The sequence below is a fragment of the Danio aesculapii genome, chromosome 17 (assembly GCF_903798145.1).
Source record: "Danio aesculapii chromosome 17, fDanAes4.1, whole genome shotgun sequence".
NCBI classification, from domain to species: Eukaryota; Metazoa; Chordata; class Actinopteri; order Cypriniformes; family Danionidae; genus Danio; species Danio aesculapii.
In genome coordinates, this window is record NC_079451.1 from 28,189,316 (window position 1) to 28,211,274 (window position 21,959).

The 21,959-nt window shown below is 37.1% G+C and overlaps 4 protein-coding genes and 4 non-coding genes across 8 annotated transcripts; all 8 read right to left on the bottom strand.

The window, feature by feature from the left end:
• Window positions 1-75: 75 nt before the first annotated feature.
• Window positions 76-4,873, bottom strand: commd9 (COMM domain containing 9). The gene is made up of 6 exons (XM_056477006.1): window positions 4,387-4,873; window positions 4,169-4,294; window positions 3,440-3,579; window positions 3,312-3,346; window positions 3,107-3,210; window positions 76-711 (listed from the first exon to the last, which is right to left on the bottom strand). Exons 1-6 carry the CDS (start codon window positions 4,435-4,437, stop codon window positions 574-576), a joined length of 594 nt encoding a protein of 197 aa, XP_056332981.1. The 5' UTR covers window positions 4,438-4,873; the 3' UTR covers window positions 76-573.
• A 93-nt stretch (window positions 4,874-4,966) lies between these two features.
• Window positions 4,967-7,746, bottom strand: rpl13a (ribosomal protein L13a; the record flags this gene model as incomplete). The annotated part of the gene is made up of 7 exons (XM_056477278.1): window positions 4,967-5,218; window positions 5,485-5,544; window positions 5,717-5,802; window positions 6,009-6,110; window positions 6,780-6,845; window positions 6,930-7,002; window positions 7,660-7,746. Coding segments are annotated over 7 exons (684 nt in total), but the record flags the coding sequence as incomplete, so codon positions are not given.
• Window positions 5,342-5,420, bottom strand: LOC130245128 (small nucleolar RNA Z195/SNORD33/SNORD32 family). Its single transcript, XR_008839292.1, has one exon. It is a non-coding gene; the product is annotated as a small nucleolar RNA Z195/SNORD33/SNORD32 family (small nucleolar RNA).
• Window positions 5,887-5,962, bottom strand: LOC130245130 (small nucleolar RNA SNORD50). Its single transcript, XR_008839294.1, has one exon. It is a non-coding gene; the product is annotated as a small nucleolar RNA SNORD50 (small nucleolar RNA).
• LOC130245129 (small nucleolar RNA SNORD50) lies at window positions 6,184-6,259 on the bottom strand. The gene has a single exon (XR_008839293.1). It is a non-coding gene; the product is annotated as a small nucleolar RNA SNORD50 (small nucleolar RNA).
• LOC130245127 (small nucleolar RNA Z195/SNORD33/SNORD32 family) lies at window positions 7,079-7,166 on the bottom strand. Its single transcript, XR_008839291.1, has one exon. It is a non-coding gene; the product is annotated as a small nucleolar RNA Z195/SNORD33/SNORD32 family (small nucleolar RNA).
• A 402-nt stretch (window positions 7,747-8,148) lies between the features above and the next one.
• Window positions 8,149-9,446, bottom strand: atp5if1b (ATP synthase inhibitory factor subunit 1b). Its single transcript, XM_056477007.1, has 3 exons — window positions 9,310-9,446; window positions 8,663-8,775; window positions 8,149-8,500 (listed from the first exon to the last, which is right to left on the bottom strand). Exons 1-3 carry the CDS (start codon window positions 9,376-9,378, stop codon window positions 8,359-8,361), a joined length of 324 nt encoding a protein of 107 aa, XP_056332982.1. The 5' UTR covers window positions 9,379-9,446; the 3' UTR covers window positions 8,149-8,358.
• Window positions 9,447-9,867: 421 nt separating this feature from the next.
• On the bottom strand, window positions 9,868-21,788 carry zmpste24 (zinc metallopeptidase, STE24 homolog). The gene is made up of 10 exons (XM_056477002.1): window positions 21,431-21,788; window positions 21,088-21,234; window positions 20,423-20,509; window positions 18,605-18,721; window positions 16,467-16,619; window positions 16,246-16,387; window positions 15,974-16,152; window positions 14,731-14,835; window positions 13,135-13,278; window positions 9,868-11,179 (listed from the first exon to the last, which is right to left on the bottom strand). Exons 1-10 carry the CDS (start codon window positions 21,536-21,538, stop codon window positions 10,955-10,957), a joined length of 1,407 nt encoding a protein of 468 aa, XP_056332977.1. The 5' UTR covers window positions 21,539-21,788; the 3' UTR covers window positions 9,868-10,954.
• Between the last annotated feature and the right edge of the window lie 171 nt (window positions 21,789-21,959).

The following is a 21,959-nucleotide window of genomic DNA, read 5'->3' on the forward strand; positions in this document are numbered from 1 at the left end:
AAAATTTCTATTTATATATTGCGTCTACCATTCCATCAACTTTCATCTTTTATTTTATTTTAGAGTTTTGCGATATTTCTCAGAGGGTCTCACACTTTTATTTTGAAATATTTCACAGATTCATAAAAGATTGACGTTTACAGCGCCTCTCATGGTCATGCATAAAATGAAACACTGGAAATGTCATTTACTAACTACTAGAGCAACTATTTTAACGTTTAGAAACACCATTTATTGCCAGTGGTAAGCTGAAAAAGTATTTAAATCCACTTAACAGAGTAAAATTGTAATTTATTAGGCTTTTGTTAAGTTTGTTGTTGTGAAAATGTATCACAACAATAAAACTGATTTTCTGGAATGGAAACGTTAGTAAAAAACAGCATTCAAATAGGTTATAAACATGAAATAAAACAGAAAACAAGAGCAAACTATTTCCCAATGTGAATCTGCCAAGACTATATTTAATGTCTTTTTTTTTTTTTTTTTTTTACATTTGCAGGATTCTTCCAGTCTCCACCATTCTCCATCTGAATGTCCACAGACAGGTAAAGGTGCAGCGTCTCTTGTTCTGCTCTACTTCCTCGTCACTGCAGAGAGCTGATCTCTAATGCGACCCAAACCGTCTATCATGGTGTCCAGCGTTTCTTTACTCAGCTCCATTGTTACTGTAGACTCACTGGGACCACCACTAATGCACGGAGTGTCCTGAAGCTACAAACACAAAAACACAAGCTATTTTAACACACTATTCAGTTTTCTAGTCTTATAAAAGGGACATTATACCAGAAACATACATAATTTGTCCCTGAAATAAAAACGAAAATACAGTGAATAAAAAGTATTTCATCCCAAACATTTCTAAAATACACTGATGGTTGATTTCTGCGAGTTATTCTGTAAAGGAATATATCTTTCATTAGGTTCTCAGATTTGTTTTCTTTATCAAAAACACTTTAAAATGTACAACCCTTGTCATTTTCTTGTCCTCAGCTCAATTGAACCTACAGCTTTATTAGTTTTGTTATGCTAAAAACCGTTTAGAAAAAAAAACTTCAGAAATAGCAAGTTTAAGTGGTTATCATTCACATCAGTTGATTAAAAACATGAAATTATAAATAAATTCTACAAATAAATGCTATTTTACCATTGTCCCCATGTTTTTGTCAGTCCTGTCAAACTTGCATTAAATTTAACTTAAATTGTGAGCAATACACCTATAAGGCTATGACTCAAAAGTGACATCATTTGATGGAGAAACTGACAATGATCAAGGATGCGTTCTATCATTAAATTGTATGATTTTATGCTTGTTGTTTTTTAGGGGTTTTTTAAACGACAAGCTTAAGTCAGGCCCTGTCACATTTTCTTTAAGTAAAAATGTAAGTTTCTGGTAGAATGTCCCAAAAATGCTCTGTCCTCACAATAACACTTTATTTTCTATTTACAAAAAATAAGGAACTCTAAATATATTCTGTTAGATTAGATTCAACTTTATTGTTATTGTGCAAAGTACAGTACAGAGCCAACGAAATGCATTTAGCATCTAACCAGAAGTGCAAATAACAAGAGTATAAAAAAATAACAATGTATAAAAATATGTATATACAACTTTATGAGATAGTGTAAGGTAAGAAAAGGTCCTTTCGAGTGAGCAATGTAATGAGAGTATAAGGAGAAATGTCACCAACTCTAGTAAACTGGTGGGGATTAAAGTACCAAGCATTGAAAACGTTTACAAAGAGTGGAAAGAGTACTGAAAAATTATACTCAAGTAAACGTACCATAACTTGCCTAAAAATGTAGTGCAATTTGAGTAAAAGTATCTGTTGTAAATATTACTCAAAGGATGAGTAAAAAGTAGACCTTTTAAAAGTAGTCAAGAGTAATGAGTACTGAGCATTACGCTGTGATAGGCTATTGCGTTTATGTGCATTTTGTGCATGTGTGTGTAAATGTAACATTATGTAGAGCATTTAGTTCTTGTTTAAGACTATTTGGCGATTTCAGTCATCATCCTTCCTCTTCTCCTCAGAGACATGCAGTCTAAACAGTCTGTGGGTAACTGCATGTAAAGATTTTAACATCTTCTTGGACACTTGATGCTTCCAATGGTTTTCTGCATTTATAAATCGCACGTCTTGATTAGAATTGTGATTGAATTGTTCAGTATGATGATGATTTACTGTCTATGCGCGATTTGATTGGACAGGAATCACACGACTGATTTTTCTACTGAGCCAATCCTTATAGACAAAAAAAAATAAAGTAGTGGCTGTCGGTTGAAGGAAAGTAGTGGAATAAAAGTACTGATACTGCACTAAAAATGTACTCAAGGCAAAGTAAAAGTACACATTTTTAAAAACCATTTAGTGAATTACAATACCTGAGAAAAACTACTCAATTACAGTCATTTGAGTATTATGGCTGACCCAATCAGTTCTTCCTTTCACTTCCATTTGGGTGAAGATACTGACTTCCCACAGTATCAAATAACAGGACAAAATTTTCTTATGTCCCACGGGCAAAATAATAGATAAATAACCTTAAGAAGAGGTTAAGTCAGTTGGGCTGTTTATTATGATTTATCCTATTTATTTCTTAATTATTATTTTTATTTATTTATTTCTAATATTTATAAAGTTGAATGTGAAAACGCTGTCTTTGGTGTGATGCCTTTTAATAATGCTGCAAATTCATTTCCTTAAGGGGACAAATAAACCTATCTACCTAAATGAGGTTATGAGTGGAGGGTAGAGACCAGCTCAATGAAACTATTGTAAATATAATCCAAGGTGCAGGAGTATAGGCATAAAGTGAATTATACAATGAGTAAATTTATATAATTTATTAATATAATTATTTACATCTTAATATAAAAATTACTTTTAATTGCTAACTTTAATCTAGCCTTTTAACTTTTATATTGTTTTCTATATTGCTGTTTACAGTTTTGGATGAAGTATTAAAGAGAAATCTGACTACATCATATTGAACTAATCAAAATTCAGTTTTAAACCAGAATCAAAGTCTTACGGCAATTAATAGTATTTAATTTGGCATATTAATGTAAATATAGATTACAGCACTGAAAATATCCACAGCTTACTTTCATTTGTAACAGACAGGTTGGCACAGCCATACGACTCAATGAGTCTGAAGCAGTTTTCATGTCCACTCGCCACTCCATATCCACCAGCTTTGGCAGCGAAACTATTAAAACACACATCTTATCTTCAGAATGGTTTCATAATGAATCACAAACATCAAGCAACACATTCATTGTAATACAATAAAAACTGCATTCTTCTCACTTTGATTTGCCAGAGCTTCGCTTCTCCATTTGGCACTAAGAAACAAATCACAAGAGGAAAGGTTTTACACTCAGAGTATATTATTAATTAATCTAATAATCTAAAACATAGATTGAAGAGGAATCTACCTGTTCTCCAAGAGAATTTTGGTGATCAGGTTCTTCAGGTTTGAGTGGAATGATTCTGGGAAAATTGACAGGATCTGCTCCGGAGATGTTAAGTTATGATATACAATATGATGTGAGAGGGTGTGAAATGCAGTCAGCAACTGTTAAGGGATATAAAAACAAAAATTAACATGAGGAACATTAAAAACATTACATGGCTTTACCATCTGGCTCAATACATTTAGAAGGTGATATTTCAAGACCAAAAATACCTACATTATTTTTTAAAGCTACATTAAGCCTTTTAGAATGTTTTCAATTTAACTGGAAACATTTGTAAAAAATGTTTTAAAGGATGAATAGAGTTGCTAATGTCCTTTACAAATGTATCATGGTGAAATAAAAGGTTGTCAGAACATTTGTAATAGTGACAATTTATAAATGGAAAAATCATGTCAACATGGTAATGATCACACTTATAAATAAATAAACAAATACAATTTCAATAAACATTCACAATTTTATTATAAAGTAGCATAGCACATATATATAAAATGAAATACACTATTATCGAATTATCTTTTATTTTTCTCACACAAATGAAACACCAAATTATCATTGCTGGTGTTAACTTTTATCACTGTTGTATTGACCAAACGAGCATTTTCTGTTCCACCAATTACATTAGTAAGCATCATGAAACACACACATTAGCCGGAGGAATCAACGCATATAAAAGCTTGAACCCACCTGGACTGCTTCTTTGTGAGACACAGAGAGAGCATTAGCAGTTTTCTCCACTACAGATTGAGTCTTGAAGGCTCCGTTTGGGAAACTCTCTGTGCAGATCTGCCGAACAGCATCTTTAGACGGAGCCTGAATCAAAGTAAAAGGTGGCAGAATACGCGACAGTTCAGTCTAGCCAAATGAAACAGCCGTTTACAAAACAGTAAATTAAATTACACTACCTTTAACAGCAGTTGCAAAGCAGTGAACTGCTCTTCTGTAATGAAAGCCATGTTTGATACTGAGACCGTCACGTGAATTCACGATTTGGTCTGGTGTCAAAATAAAAGACCCAAAGCGGAAACGTCATCTAAAGACGGTAATACGGCGACTTCGGGCCTTGATTTAGCTTTGGGTGTGTGTGTAGATCTTAAGGAACAGCTTCTTTATTAGGCCATATTTAAAAATAAAACACAACCCATGTATTCAACAAATCTTGTAAAATTCAGATTTTAGTCAGCCATCAAAATAGACAGGGCCAGATTTACTATTCTTTGTAAGGCATTTAGCGAAACTGAAAAACATTGAGGGACAGAACACGATTAGAAAACATTTTATAAACATGGCAAATGAAATGCAATCTAACAGTTATTATTATAAACATTAGTCAATGAGTTTAGGACAACTGCTTAAACTCATACACAAAAACATTTATATTAGAACGGAGCCACTAGCACTTAACCCGTGTTCAAACCAATTATGTCATTGGAAGTGAACTTATAGATTCTCAGTTCTAAAACACAAACCACCCACTCAAGACCATAGTTTTTATAAACATTTATTTTGACAAGCTGCAGGAACAGCTCAAACAAGAACACCATATTTCTTCAGAACGTCAGTATATACTGCGATCTTGCTCTCAACGTTCTTTTCAGCCTGCTTGGTCAGCTTCATCTCAACTTTCTTCTTGGAATAGCGCAGCTTGGCCTTTTCCTTTCTCTTCTCCTCCAGTGTGGCGGTGATGGCCTGGTACTTCCAGCCAACTTCATGGGCCAATCGTCCAAGCAGGGCAAACTAGTGAAAGACAGGGAAAATTACAATGGGGAACAAGCAGCACTAACACAAGTATTAGACAAGTCTACATTGGTTCAAGCTTTCTGGACTTTATAAAACTAAAATGGCTCAAATCTGTGGCTTTTTGTCTCAGCTGGTAGTGCATGAAGTGGACTCATGGTCGTTAAACTCATACTTACTGTGGAAAAACATCACTGACAAAAAGCAGACTTCAGATCATATTTAACACTTAGGTTAAGACATTAAGGGGAGGGCTGAGCACTCACCTTGCGTGTGGGTTTCAGACGCACAATCTTGAGAGCAGCTGGGACTACCATGCGCTTTCTCTGTGGAACACAATCAGAGATCAGAAACCAAGAGAAAGACCTATTTCTGACTTCTAGATGTGGAGATGTCTCAGTTTATTTTGTGTTCTCAGTTTACACTCAAACAAGGCAGTTAAGTGGCATCATTGACAGTATTAACCTGTGAAATTGTTAAAGACCAAAAGAAATCTACCTTGTCGTAAGGTGGAGGGATGCCATCAAACACCTTCAGCCTGTCCAGAGCAGCCTGACCCCTCTTGGTTTTGTGTGGAAGCATACCTGATAAAGAGAGAGAGAGAGAAAAAAAATCATCAGCTACTCATCCATTGTAAAGCTATAACTGAACAGAATCAGTGACATTCAAACTCAGTAGTCAGATCCGTAGATGGGTATCAGCAAACTGGACTCAGATTCGGGATAAAGGAGTTCATCATTGTTTGAAACGTAGCCAATGCTTGCTTCTACAACAGAAAGATAGATCTCACCTCTTACAGTCCTCCAGAAGATTCTGCTGGGGGCTCTGAAGTGATATGGTCCACGGGAAGGGTTGGTGTTCATTCTCTTGCGGAGGAAAGCCAAGTACTTCACTGCACAAACACAACATCCCATTTAGTTTCAACTTAAACAGTACTTAACTGACTACAAATGATCCAAGACTCAAACTCAGTAGTCAGATCCGTAGATTGGTATCATCAAACTAGGCTCAGATTCGGGATAAAGGAGTTCATCATGGTTTGAAATGCTGCAATTCAGTATCACATGTCAAAGTGCTTTAGGGCATGTTCACATTCAGCAGTTTTGGTCCAATTAAAAGTGAATAGTCATTTGAGCATGTGTATACTCACAAAAAAGACAGATTAACCAGTCCACTTACAAAAACTTTAGACTGAAATATACAATCCAAACCAAAAGACATGGTGTGATTAAACTGGACCATAAAAAGGACAGAAAGCTTGATCACCTGATACTATTAAACAAGCTACCTTGCTGCACATAGTCACTTGTGCACAACCAGAAAATCTTTATGCAGTTTTGCTACATTTACATTCTATAACATCTTTATAAGTTCAACACAATTAAACATGTGAAGTAAAAAACACTTTAAACTTAACTATATTAGGCCAGTCACTTGGGGCAGAAGGGGGGACTAACTAGAATAATGTGAGATTAAGTTAAGCAGGGCAAGTATATCTTTTTCAGTCTGGACCAAAACAACAAGTGAACACACCCCAAAACACTTACAGATGGTCACTTACGTTTGTTGCGGTAAAAGTTTCCAGAGATGTTGATACCCTCACACCTCACTACCACAATTTTGTGGCCTGCAAATACAGATTGATTAGTTAGATAACCAAAAACTTTGGTAAAAAAACCTTTGTAACTTATCTGCCTTAATGTAAACTCACCCAACAGCACTTGCTTGGCCACAATAGCGGAAAGACGACCGAGTAGATGGCCTCGGCCATCAATGATCAGAACCTGGTAATAAATAAAACCAATTGTTTAGATAATCAGGCTACCTTATTCAGGTTTAAGAATTTCAACTATTTAGCTTTTTGTCTCAGATGGTAGTGCACGTAAAGTATTCTCATGGTCGTTAAACTCGAATACTTAACTGTGGTTGCGAGCTCGTCATCGACAAAAAGCATTTGACGTTAGCCACAAATTTATTATTATTATTAGCATATTATGACGCCACCAACAAACTTTTAATAATGTTGGTAATATCGCACAACAGAGCAATGCGTGCTATGGACCGGACACCAGTGCAGGACTTAAGCCCATCTGCGCCGCTGGTCGAGAAAGGCCTACAAACGGTGAACACGCAAAATTGTATCCTAAAACACAAGCAGTTGATTTGTAGAGTACCTGGGCATGGGCATCAACGCTACTCCGGATTTTACATCACCACGAGTGTTACGATCACTAACAGGCCTGCGACATCCAGCCTGACATCATGCGTGATCTCACACACACTTTTCTTTCCCAAAAATATAGTTCTACGGTTTTGGGTATTATCCAAATTACGCAAAAAAGCGGTAGTTGACATCAACTACATATAACCCACAAAATACTACATTCGCTCCGTGAGGAAACGCCAGATATTTGAATGTAAATTGTGCCCCTCGAACGCACCTTATTGAATCGGTCCGCCATGATGTGGGAAAAGAAAGACACGCGGGGCCGCCTGGCGTAAAAGACAGGGGCGAGGGCGGAGCTTACACGTCATCGGAAATGACGTTAGGATTCACTGTTCTTCAGAGGGCGTTTGTAATGCTTGTTATTTATGTCTACTGCCATCAGCTGGAGCTCTAATGAGCTACAAGGCCTTTAAAATATTCCAATTTAATAATATCGTGTCTCGAACATTTTCTAAAACAGTGTTTCTCAGTCTGATCCTGAGATCCAGCATTACTGCATATTTTAACAGTTCTCATATTTATACATTATTGGGTGATAAACTTGTCTGGTCAGATGACACATCTAAAATAAATGTTGTCGGACACCTCAAAGAAAAGTGCTGAGAATTAATAATTTGACTGAAAGTTACAGTTAAACAGATACATTTAGCTCTTAAACCAATAGTTAACTTTATTCACCAAACGTATTGATACCAAGACACACTTTTACATTCGAGACAATTCCTTGTTTATTGTCAAAAGAGGAAAAATGCACTGAGTTCATACACAATGTATTGTTTCAGTCATATAACCATATCTGTATTATAACATGCGTTTATAATTGAGATCACAGAGTTTACTGTTTACTAAATAAAGCAATTACAAATATTCAGCAGTTTCACAATCCATGTGTTGCATTATCTGTCTTAATGCCTCAGTCATCATGTTTGAGTTTTTTGATTTTGCTCTCGTGGCGGGTGATCTCATGCTGTAATCTCTCGATTTCCTTCTTGTGATGGTCAATCTCTTCCTGGTGGTGTCTTCTTAGAGCAGACAGCTGTTCTTGCTCTTTTCTCCTGTGAAGGCGATACAATGAGAGAATAAGTCATGAAGTAACGGTTTAGGTTGCTTTATACTGTTCAATTAATTATTTTCAATAATACTCAGCTAATGGCCAGTAGATATCAAGTATGAGCAATTACATAATTATCAAAATAAGCTCAAGCAAAACCACTCACTTGAAGTACATCTCCTCTTCAGCGGCCTGTTTCTTGCCGAACGCACCTCCTGCCTGCCTCACGGCACCTCCACCACCACCTCCTTTACCAGCACCTTTCCCCAGTTCACCTAACTTTATCAGAGAAAGAGGAGAGAGAAAGAGAGAGAGAGAGTTGCACAAGACAAAACAATTTATTACTCTACAACAGGTAATTGGTGACTGATAGGCTGACAAGCACAGTGTATATATAGGAAATATATATGTGTATATACAACATATATATATATATATATATATATATATATATATATATATATATATATATATATATATATATATATACATCCTGTAATAGCAAGTTTTGCTGATGAAGCACAAAGATTGTAGAACTTTCCTGAATGTAAACAAAGGGTCACAACACAAGGGCACCCTGAAATCTATTTATTGGGTTAAAACGGTTCGGTGTTGACATATTTTGATAGCGTAGTATTTAAAACGTAAAACTAACATATGATAACATTAAGACAAAGTAAAAGTTGACGGAGTACTTGAGAGCAGATTGCGAGTGACACTGCGTGTTACATAGCACTAGAATTACAGTCAAATCATTTTTGTCTTTAGCAGGCTACAGAAAGTCTTTGGGCGAAACATCGTATAAATATCTACCTGATCGGACGACATCCGGATCTGTGTTGTTAAAAACTTCCTGATATTGCTGTTCAAAAACCTAGCCATTTTTCTGGTGATTACACATGCACTGACATGAGCGTGAGCTGCTGTCTGTAACGTCGACTCAAAACAGGAACGTACCATTACTGTAGTAATGCAGGTGAGCGCTGTGTATACTCGCTTACATTCGCTATTAACCAAAAATAAGTAATTTTTATTAATTAGCTAGTGTACATCGACATATTATTTCAAATCTATTACTTAAACGGCTGGGACTTGGATGTTTTGCGTTTTATTGTTACTTATAATGGTACATTCGTCAGTCGCTGATCAGACGTGCACGGCGCTCCTGTCAGTTACAGTTGGCCAACGAGCTATGGTTTTTGAGTTGGCGACATATTACACTGCGTTGTTCTCTCCCTCTCTGCCGCTTCATAGATCAAGTATCTTATTAAAACATTGTAAACAAAACCTACGTAAATCATAACTAATATGTTCTTCTCTTGAAAAAATCGTACACATAAAAGGCCAATCAGAGCAAATAATGAACCAACATTGTTGTGATAATCTGTTTTATTCTTAGTGATGCAAAAGTTAATCTTTACAGTCCAATCACTCCAGAAGTCAAAAGACATATTCCTTGTGGGTTAAGTGTGACCCCACAGCTATTTCACAAAGTACTTGTACAGTTCAGCGCTAATTTTCAACAAGTGTCCATTTCATTGTTTCAAGCCATTGCTACTACGCTCTGAGCCTTTAACATGTCATTCAAAGTAAAATCCTCAAAATTCTTTACAACATTGCATGCCAAATTTAACAGCCAACTAAATCCTCATAAGTTTCAACCAGTAAAACTCTTATCCCATTTAGGGTTTAAATTCGATAGTAAAACAGCAGAGGGAAATGTGACAGTCATGTTTCTCACACACTCTCATTGCAACATTCTTGCACACTCAGGCACAGAAGGAAAATGTACTAAATTATAAAACAAGATTTCTAAACTACTCATTAAATATTTTAAATCACACTTGCCCTTTAAGAGTGCTCACATTTCACAAAAAAAAAATATTTACAGAACTCCTTTTTGGTTTTAAAAGTAAAGAGAACAAAAATTATTTAGAAAGAATCGGACATTTTAGTTGGTCTTATTTAGCCATACAAGATCAGAACAGTGGTCTCATTGGGTGGTACATAACATCTTAATTCTCATTCCGTTTACTTTAAGTACACATGGCTCTCTTTATTACATGATGGGATCTCTTGGTTTCATATGACGCCGAGTTCTCCTCTATGATGTTTTAACCTCTCCCTCTAACTAATTGGATGGGTGTAACGATCCGGAGGGGACATTTCATCCTTTAAAATGAATAAAATAAAAGACAAATTAAAAGAGAACAGCTGCAAAAGGCATACTGAAACAAACAAACTTAACACAAGTCATGACCATCCTATCTCCACTGAAGCCAACAGAAAACTTTTTCCTACAGGGCGAGAACAAACAAATGAAAAACACTTATGAATGGGAATTTTAAAAAGGGGATGGACAGAGAAACAGGCATCAACATCAGAGTGCCAGTAGAGGCCGGCGGAGACCCTTTCTCGGGGGAGCGATTGGTGAACGTGGCCCCCCCTTGAAATGCCGTCAGTCCTGCTTGGGTCCAGTGAGGGCTCTGAGACGCTCTAGCAGGGGAGGATGGGAGTAATGCCACATGGAGAAGAGCCAGTCTGCTACAGGGAAGCCTAGGTTGTCCTTGTTGAGTTTAATGAGAGCAGAGTACAGCTCAGACGATCGGCCCATACCGCGCGCAAATGCATCTGCCTGGAACTCAAACCTCCGGCTCAACACAGTCATACAGAACGACAGCAACTGCAGCAGAAAAAAAAAGGTGAACATAGATCAGGTGTGAGCAGCACAATTATGGATACATTTGAGAATCACATTTTTTGTTTATAATAAGAGATCAAATCTTTGATTCTAAAAAAGGCAGCCAAATAAAATAACAGGTAATTAAAACAATTATGATTTAATTTGAATTCATTATTATTGTTTTAATGGTTTGAATAACTGATTTAATGAAAAGCAAGTTTTTGTCATTTAGGAATACCCTCACAGGCCACTTTATTAGGTACACCTTACTAGTACCGGGTTGGACCCCCTTTTGCCTTCAGAACTGTTTTAATCCTTTGCGGCATAGATTCAACAAGGTACTGGAAATATTCCTCAGAGATTTTGCTCCATATTGACATGATAGCATCACACAGTTGCTGCAGATTTGGTAGCTGCACATCCATTTTGTAAATCTTCTGTTTCACCAGGTGCTCTATTGGATTGAGCTCTGATGACTGTGTAGGCAATTTGAGTACAGTGAACTCATTGTCATGTTCAAGAAAACAATCTGGTATGATTCACGCTTTATGACATGTGTTATCCTGCTGGAAGTAGCCATCAGAAGATGGGTACACTGTGGCCATAAAGCAACCAATACTCATCAACAATACTCTGGACACAGGTAGGATGTGGCGTTGACACAATGCTCTATTGGTACTAATGGTCCCCAAAGTGTGCCAAGAAAATATCCCCCACACCAGCAGTGTGAACCGTTGATACAAAGCAGGATGGATCCATGTTTTCACGTTGTTGATACCAAATTCTGACCCTACCATCCGAATGTCGCAGCAGAAATTAAGACTCATCAGACCAGGCAATGTTTCTCCAATCTTATATTTCCCAATTTTTTTGAGTCTGTGCTAATTGTAGCCTCAGTTTCCTGTTCTTAGCTGACAGGAGTGGCACCCGGTGTGGTCTTCTGCTGCTGTAGCTCGTCTGCCTCAAGGTTCAACGTATTGTGCGTTCAGAGATGCTCTTCTGCATACCTCGGTTGTAAGGAGCGGTTATTTGAGTTAAAGTTGCCTTTCTATTAGCTCAAACCAGTCTGGCCATTCTCCTCTGACATCAACAAGGCATTTGCGCTCACTGGATATTTTCTCTTTTTTGGACCATTCTCTGTAAACCCTAGAGACGGTCAAGCACGAAAATCCCAGTCAATCAGCAGTTTCTGAATTACTCAGAGCAGCCCGCCTGGCATCAACAACCATGGCACGTTTAAAGTCACTTAAATCACCTTTCCTCCCCATTCTGATGCTCAGTTTGAACTACAGCAGATCGTCTTGACTATGTCTACATTCCCAAATGCATTGAGTTGCTGCCATGTGATTGCCTGATTAGAAATTTGTATTAACGAGCAGTTGGACAGGTGTACCTAATAAAGTGGCCGTTGAGTGTATATCTGCATGGTTGCTTAAATATAGGTATTTTAATTAATACTGCAGCTCTGTTGAATATTCAGAAATAATGTTCTGTATATCTATTATATTTTCCGGTATCACTTTAGGTCACAACTTATGTTACAGGTTTAAGAGTACATTTAAGGGTACAGGTTAAAGCTACGGTCACACTGGGCTTTGTGTGTGCGAAATTCTGTCATACGGCGCTGCGAAAAGGGGCGGGATTAAACAAGATGATTAGACATTAAAAAAGCGAGCGATTGCTCCATGTTTTAAATTTCTGCTCAGAGAGGTCCTGTTTTGATCCTCGTTTGGTCTCACGCAGTCAAGTGATGCGATTTCGCAGGTCAGAGTTCACCAAGCTTGAACTTTGCACCGCAGCAAACTGCGAAACTTAACGCATGACCCTGCGTTTCCGGTCTGACGCATTCGCGTGCGTATGAATGGAAGTCTATGGGAGGAAAAGTCAAGTGTGACCGCAGCTTTATCATGTGCTCAGCTAGCAAGAGGAAGGAAAAAGCAAAATTACAATGTTACCTCATTGTAAGGTGAAAAGATGAACTGAAAGATGATCATCAGCCCGATAAGAGTTGGCTGGGTGTCATAAAAACCAAATGCCATGAAGAGCTCTTTTCGACCAATCAGGACAGCAAAAAGGAAGAAGCACAGAAAGGAGTTCATCTGTAAAAAAAATAAATAAAAATCAACACTTAAACAAGAATGTTTTCACCAGCTACTGTACACTACCTGACAAGTCTTGCCTGTCCAAGTTTTAGGAGCAACAGTTTAGAGTTCATCAAGATTATTTGGATTAATCTTTAATGCCTCCTCCTTCTTACCCCAGACATACTCAATTATGTTCATTTCTGGTGACTGAACTGGCCAATCCTGGAGCAACTTAACCTTGCTTGCTATCAGGAACTTTGATGTGGAGGCTGTAGTATGAGAAGGAGCGCTATCCTGCTGAAGAATTTGCCCTCTCCTGTGGTTTGTAATGTAATGGGCAGCACAAATGTCTTGATACCTCAGGATGTTGATGTTGCCATCCACTCTGCAGATCTCTCGCACGCCCCCATACTGAATGTAAACCCAAAACATAATTTTTCCTTCACCAAACTTGATTGATTTCTATGAGAATCTTGGGTCCATCCAGGTTCCAATAGCTAATCTGCACTATTTGTGATGATTGGGATGCAGTTCAACAGATGATTCATCTGAAACATCTACCTACTGCCACTTTTCCAAATGGTCAACTAGAAGTCAAGTTATTATTTGTCACTCTTACAACTGAGATCGACGACAAGACTTTTGTCAGCTACTGTGAAAGCTGAACAGATTCTACCTGCATAACATACACAGATGGAGAAAACAACATTGCAGAAATCAATGTGGTATGCTACAAACATTTCCCTTGTGACAAACTGATGGATGGGACAGCCAAAAACCCTGGTTAATTCACTCATCCTCAGGCCATCCAAGAAGTAGGTGACCTTTTTGTAGAGCTGTAAAGAACATGTTTAGATGGAACCATTGTGCTATGGTATTCTTACAATGGAGGTCAGTGGATGCCATCCCGTTGAGATAAAAAAACAACAACATTTGAAATAAATCAGTTAGTACCAGTGGCTCCTGACGATGCACTAAGGACTTATGAAGTGAAACGATCACTTGGTGCAACAAACATCACATATCAACGCATATGTGGGCATGTCCTCTCTCTCTGTGGTAAACAAACACAAATGCTTCAGCTCAAGTCTGATTTCTCACCTGCGAATATGTCATTAAGTGACAAGTTGCTGAGTGTATGTGCTCAGAGCCATTTGCCTAGGCTGTGAATAACAGCTAAGTTTAAACGTTTAATTTAAAAAAATGATTGTTTAGCTTCATATGACCTCAGTGCTTCGTTAGGAGCCGCAGGTACCATTTATGATTTGTTATGAATGGATTTTTTGAATCTCAAAATGATGGTACCCATTGACTTTCATATGCACACACCAGAAGACAAAGGGCTCAGCTAAAATGGAAAATAGTTTTGATAGTAAATTTCCATTTTTGGGTGAACAATTCCTTTAAGGCAGAAAATATGGAAGTTTTAGGAATATATAACAATGGAGCTCAATCACACATACTCACCTGGCTAATGACAATGTTTTTGACAGTATGGCCTAGTTTCCAATGTCCCAGTTCATGTCCAAGAACTGCTAGAACCTCAGGGTTAGAGCAGCCCTGTTTCTTGTTCTAGAATATAAATAAACATTTTAGAAAATAATCATTTTAAAACACAGAGAACAAAAAGCAGTGAATGAATGAATGAATGAATGAATGAATATGCAGTATTAGAGACTGCACTGTAATTTAATCCCCATAGTTTGCAATACTGCATTGCGCACACTTCCCCCTTATGTTAAAAACTCTTGGGTATATAAGATTTTTTAAAATATTTCATCAAGGCTGCATTTATTTGAAGAGAAATACAGTAAAATAAGCATATTATTGTGATATTACAAATGTAAGATTCAGTCAGTCAACCTCTTTTTGTTTTTTTTTTAAACAGTACAATAGCCCCTTTCACACATAGAGAACCTTTCCGAAAAATTACCGGCAAAAAACAAAGGTCTGTATGTGTGAACAGGCCCTTTTTGAAAATACCGGTAAATCCATTCAAAGAGAAGTTGTAACAATACGGGTAATTTGCCGGAATGCTGCCCTGTGTGAACGCAGAAGGAAGATTGCCAGAAAGACGTGACGTGAGACATCTACATTAGCCAATCAGAACACTCAGATGCATTCATGTCCGCGCGGTTTATGAAAATAAAAGCCTTTGAATATCTTTCCAGACACATTTAGCTGCTAGATGTTAGTCAGATAAAGTTTCTGTGTTCCTTTTTAACACCAAGCGTCTAAAAAAATTATCGATAAAATGCTTATGATAAACCGCTGTTTGTTTACCTTCAAGTTCCGACGCGTGTACACGTGAAGCAGCCGGTGAGTGCCAGCACACACACATTATGTACTTCTTGACATGTGAAAGTGTTCCTCCGTATGTTTTCATCGCATTTGTTCACAATACTTATCCTTCCACAGAATTTGTAATATAGTCAAAATGATAGGAAATACAAGCGCAGCCGTTTAGAAGTCATTTCTGGTTAATGATGTCAGAATTTACCGGTATTTCGGAATGGATGTGTGAATGCTCTTTTCTGGGAAAAAGTCCATTACATTCCTTGCCTGTGTGAACAGCACTTTTTTAATTTTACCAGTGAAGTCGTTCCGGAAATTTTCCAGATATTTACTGGTATCACTGTGTGAAAGGAACTAATGTGTCCAAGTGCACCACAACAGATTTGATTTGATGTTCTGGCTCTGATTGTCTGACCTTTGGCTTGGCCTTGCTCTCGTTGACCACAGTCTCATTTTCCTCTCCTGTTCCTGGCTCTTTCTCTTCCGACTGGTTTAAAGGGGAGTAATCCTCCAAAAGTGTGTCAAATAGCACAATGCGCTTGTTTTTAAAAAAGCCATAGAAGTAGGCATTACTGTGCGAAGACCTCTTTGATCCTAGATATATCAGCGAGAAGGAGAACATCAAGACTGTCACAATTACACTTCTACAGAATGTATAAACAATGAAAAGAAGATGACTTGCTGTACCTTCTACTACATAGAGCTTGGTGAGAGGGAAGCTGATGGACTTCGCCATGCTCTCGATCTCACTCCTCAGCTCTCCATCTGGCAGCGGGGTGAACTTATCAAACAGAGGGGCGATGTAGTCTGCGTAGATAGTCACTAGAATCTGTACACCAAAACAGAGCACAACTATAGTCCACAACTGCCTTTTACTCATAGACAGCACATCATGCAGGAAAACTGACCAGTGAAACGATGAGTGTGAAAAGCCAGGCATAGATGAAAAAGTAATCGCCGCCAATCTTGATGATGTAAAGGAGCAACGATGTCACTGGTAGCAAAATACATTGAGTCACGGCAAACTTTTTGAGAGCGTCTTTTAGGAAGAAACCAATTGTCTGTAAGGAAGAGAGAGAATAAAGATACACTTAAATGCACTTGTCACTAATGTTCCTGTTAGAAAGTTTTATTGAATAATAATGACTTGGATAGATATTTACACAATGGTAGTCAACAGCTAATGATTTATAAAATACTTCAAAATATCTTCTTGTTTGTTCAGCCAAAAGGTTTGAAGGTTTAAAGGTGTAAAGACTTGAATCCACTTGAGGATGAGTAAATTGTGCGTAAATTTTCATTTTTGAGTGAACTATCGTTTTAAGTAAAATTTCATGTACATCTTGTCAGGGAAGCATGGTTGTGTGATCACGAAATACCATGCGAATTATCCGTACTCTCCAAATACCCATGAATAAGAAAGCTAGAAAATACCCTTAGACTTACTAAATAGACATAAAATTGACCTACTTATATTGATTCAACGTGAATAATAAACAAGACTACAGAATCATTGCACAGATTCATTTATTTCAAACACTCTACTAAAGTTTTGAAGTGAGATTGAAGACAAATATAATATGCGGTATTTTCACACACATGCAGAGTTAGACCTCTTTAGTGACTCGCAACGCATCCGGCATACAGTGGGGGAAAGAGTGCTGAAAAATCACTCAAATAAAAGTACCATTACTTGCATAAAAATGTAGTGCAAGTAGAGGAAAAGTATCTGTTGTAAATATTACTCAAAGTATGAGTAAAAAGTAGCCCGTTTGAAAGTATTCAAGAGAAGTATTACACTATAAAAAACTGATGCATTTACATGTAATTTGTGGATGTGTGTAAACATAACATTCTGTAGTGCGTTTAGTTATTGCCCAGCAGGCACATGACATCATAAGACGTTAATATTAGGTTAGATTTAGGTTGTGATGTCAGGTGACCAAAATTCAATGTCTAGCCCACGTCTAAAGACAATGTTATTTTTATGTCCAATAATGTCATCAAATGATGTGATAATTGGTTGATTTTAGGTTTTTAGAAACTAAAAACAATTTTTAGAAATAGCCAATATTAAACTTAAACCAACGTCATATTGACATCAAATTCTGACATTTATGCATCAGGTATGGCAACCAAAATCCAACTTCTGATAGACGTCATAGTGGTAATGTCCACACAATGTCAAGCTGTAACATTATCAGACGATAAAATTTGATTGGTTTTAGGTTGGACATTGACGTTGGCCTGACGTTGAGTTCTGACGTCAACCCTATTTTCATTTCCCCCCAAAAAAATGCAACATCCATGACGTTAGGGTACAACGTCAAGCTGATGTCATGTTGACGTCTTGTGTTTGCTGGGTGTTTAAGGCCATTTCGGTCATCATACAGTAAACGTCCGTCATCTTTTCACATTTTTAAAACTACTTAGTAAATTACAATTCCTGAGAAAAACTACACAGAAGCAGCTAGAAGCGGAAAGCACTAGTATGTTTGCGCCTATGGTCTGGAGGTATTATAAAGGTGATGACGACAACATTGCCATAGCAAATTGTAAGAAATGAAAATTTAGAACTGCCTTTAGGGTATTTTAAGTTGAGATGCTATTTGTTTTTATTTTAGATTTTTTAAAAAACATTTACTGTTGTACTAAAGTCCAAAAGTGACGAATTGATGTTATTTATTACTTGATTGTGCAAGCTACCTCACAGAAGGGCTTTGCTTGTTAAAAGAGTTGTTGAATGTTAAAATAAGGTGAATTAAATAAAAAATAAGCAACACCTTGGATCTGTTTATGTATTATAGAATACAATATTATCGGATGGGGTTTCAGTATCGGTGGATACTCAAAATCAAATGACTGGGACAGCTCATCATTATGACAGAATAATTATTTTGATTTCACTATCGTCCTATTAATTCATTTTCAATTTGAGAATCTACAAGGGTGTGCTGAATATTTACTACAACCAGCTTTACTGACAATATGTGCATGAAAACGGTCTTCCATTAACCATAGTGTCAAAGGAAGTCTTTCTATATACCTGCTGGTTGAACCCATGCTTCTCCTCAATAACAAATGTGTTGTAGAGGCTCCAAGGAAGGCCAGTAAAAGCACTGAAGAGAGTCGCCAACATCAAAAACACTAAAGACTGGGAGATCTGAAGGAAGAGAGACCACATAAAAAAAAAATCACAAACACAATGCACTGAGTGTTGATACATTCTTTTTTTATGGACAGCTTTTAGTAATTTCTCACAACTACTGACCAGGAACAACAGTCAGAGTATCTCTGCTTGTCATAACGATCTGGCCCTTGTCAAAGTCTCCAAGATTATTATTCTTTTTAATGTTTTGCATCATACATGCTGATTGCCAAAGTTGGGTATAACGCGTTCCACAGTAACACCGGCCCAACTCAGTCTAAACAGCATAAATTCGATTTTTGTGCAGGATCGGGAGTACAGCCATCTTCTGAATGTGAAGAGAAGCGTAGCTTTTATGGGGCTGTTCACATATCAGATCTTTTGCATATTGTATGCGCTCGCACTTTCCAGGCACATCTACCGCAAGTCATATGACAGAAATTTTTAATTTTATGGAATTTACACAATTAGGTAGATTAATTACCTCAGACAAAAACAGAACACAAACACTGCAGTGCTTTTGCATACTACGGATGTCAACGGTTACAGGTATCCAGTTTTCTTCTAAATGTATTATTTAAAAAAAAAAAGGACAAACAGGTTTGGAAAAAATGAATGAATTTTGGGCGAACTCTTTAAGTCTTTGGAATGTCAAGCTGCTGTGATCAACCCATTGTTATGTTTTTCAGTGAATAATAAATACTGAAAGAGCTGCAGTTTATTTTATTTTTTATGGGTATATTTTATGTTTTAAAAGTAACTTCAAAGTAAAGTAATTAGTAATCTGATTACTTTTTACATGGAGATATTAGTAATGTAATCTGATTACAAATTTCCAGTAGTAGTCAGTAGTTTGTAAATCGATTACTTTTTTAAAGTAACTTACCCAACACTGCAGATTGCGGGAACTGACTCTTTGCTTGCTATCTAATCCCTGACCTTAATGTGTGGCCTTAAAAGTAGACAATGTAAGTGACTGAATGTAAATGTTTGGGGGAATCAGAGTCTGGCACCTTATTTAATCTCTCTTATTATTAATGCAATAGAATTAATACATTCTAACGAAACATTTAGTTAAACATATAGAAATAAATACACAATTTTGTGTTTTGTTACTGAATTCCACTCACAAGTTACAAGACATCATATGACAATATTAATTAAATATTATTATTATTAATAATATAGATGGCCTCAGGCCATCTATCTCATGAACAGTTAATCTTCCACTATTGTGCAATAAACATGTGCAATACTTTCTCATTTGCACTTGTACAGAGCACCTTATAACAATATACAATGCAATACTTTATGCATTTGTACACAGCACCTTATAATTTGTATATTTATAACAAATCTGTCCATACAATTAAACATCCAGATCTTTTTGACTAACTGAATCTCTGTTTAATGTTTATAGTCTTTTTTTTCATATTTGTTTTCGTGTTGTCACCGGTCAATTTATGTACACTGGAAGCTTCTGGAGCCAAAACAAATTCCTTGTGTGTAAGAACACTTGGCAATAAAACCAATTTTGATTCTAATAATAATAATAATAAAAACGGAGATCACGATAAGAACATATACCGTAATCAACATTTGAAGTAGATAAAAAAAAGCTGTGAACAAGACCCATTCTTGTCTTGGGACACTTTTGAAATACCTTCTTGATCCACTTCAAATGTTGACTTCTGTACTGTAACAGACCAAGCCTACCTCATACTCTGGACCAAAACCAAAGTGAGCTGTCAGATGCCCAGATAATTTCCAAAGGAATGGAATTCCTCCCAGGAGCAGTATTAGCTACACAATATAGGGAAAGAGAGAGAGAAAGTATTAAAGAATAAACATGCTCAGTGGGTAAGAAACAGATGCAAGTGGTTTAGAAAAAAAAGGAAACCACAATCTTTTCCCCCTAGAGGAATAATGTGAAATTTGCATTTGAACACTACAGATGTCAAGACACGAAAAAGACTTTGGATCATACTTGGTAAAACTAAGACACATTTCTTAACAGTGAGTATAAATTAAATAAGGGTGTTTTTTATGAACATGAATGTCTGTTGCCTCACAGCAAGAAGGTCGCTGGTTCGAGCCTTGGCCCATGTGGGTTTCCTCCAGGTGCTCCAATTTCCCCCACAGACCAGAGACATGCGCTATAGGTGAATTGGGTAAGCTAAATTGTCCGTAGTGTATGTGTGAGAATGAGAGTGTATGGGTGTTTCCCAGTGATGGGCTGCAGCAGGAAGGGCATCCGCTGCATAAAACATTCTGAATAAGTTGGCGATTCATTCCGCTGTGGCGACCACTGATGAATGAAGGAACTAAGCCAAAAAAGAAAATAAATGAATGAATTTCTGTGGAGGAAGGTTTGTGCTCACCGTGCCTTCAAACTCAGAATATAATCCAGACCAGAAGCCAAAGTTGCTCTTGTCCAGCTGATAGAGGCGAGACTTCTCAAAGGTCTCTGAATCCATAATCTTGCCCAGCTCAGTGGGCACATGCACTGTAGCCCTGTAGATCTTTCTCTGTCAACAAATAAACGTGTATAGATTAGCGTTTACACATGGTTTAGTTTAGCATTTTAGTGCATCAAAGTTAAATTTCACAGAGAACAGACTGGCAGGAGTTTGAATACAAAAATACAAATAAGCGAATCATAAGTGAAAAACGTTTGCTGACTATCCACAATCACAACATAGAAGAAAACAAGCACACGCTAACCTGTCTATAAGCGAGGTAGGCCTCCCAAACGTACACCGTCCATGAGAAGAACAGGACGGCGTAAAATATCTTGTCTTCAACTGATAATGCAAGAATTTCCCGGAGCATCGTGACGTCTCGAGTTTTTTGTTACCACTGTTACCTATCCCGGCGGTGTGCAGTATTTCAGCAGATCCTGATCATTCAAGACAACTGATAATCTTCCTACCTATCCACAGCTAACAACACGATATTTGTACCTTAGAGGAAAGTGTCAATATACTGAAACACTACACGTAGGGATGCAAGAATAATGGAAACTCATTGCCTGATCACTTCCTTTACCCATTCATGTATGTGAAGTGAGTGTAACCAAAAACCGTGTTCGACCAAACACAACACGCGGATGAAACTAGTTCCTATGGTAGTTCTATATACTGTTATATTTTTGTAATTTATTAGATGCTTTTGTAGTTTGAGAAACCGGTTTTATTTATAGAAACAACTACAGATATACAATATATCGTTAAAACATGACACTACAATCAAT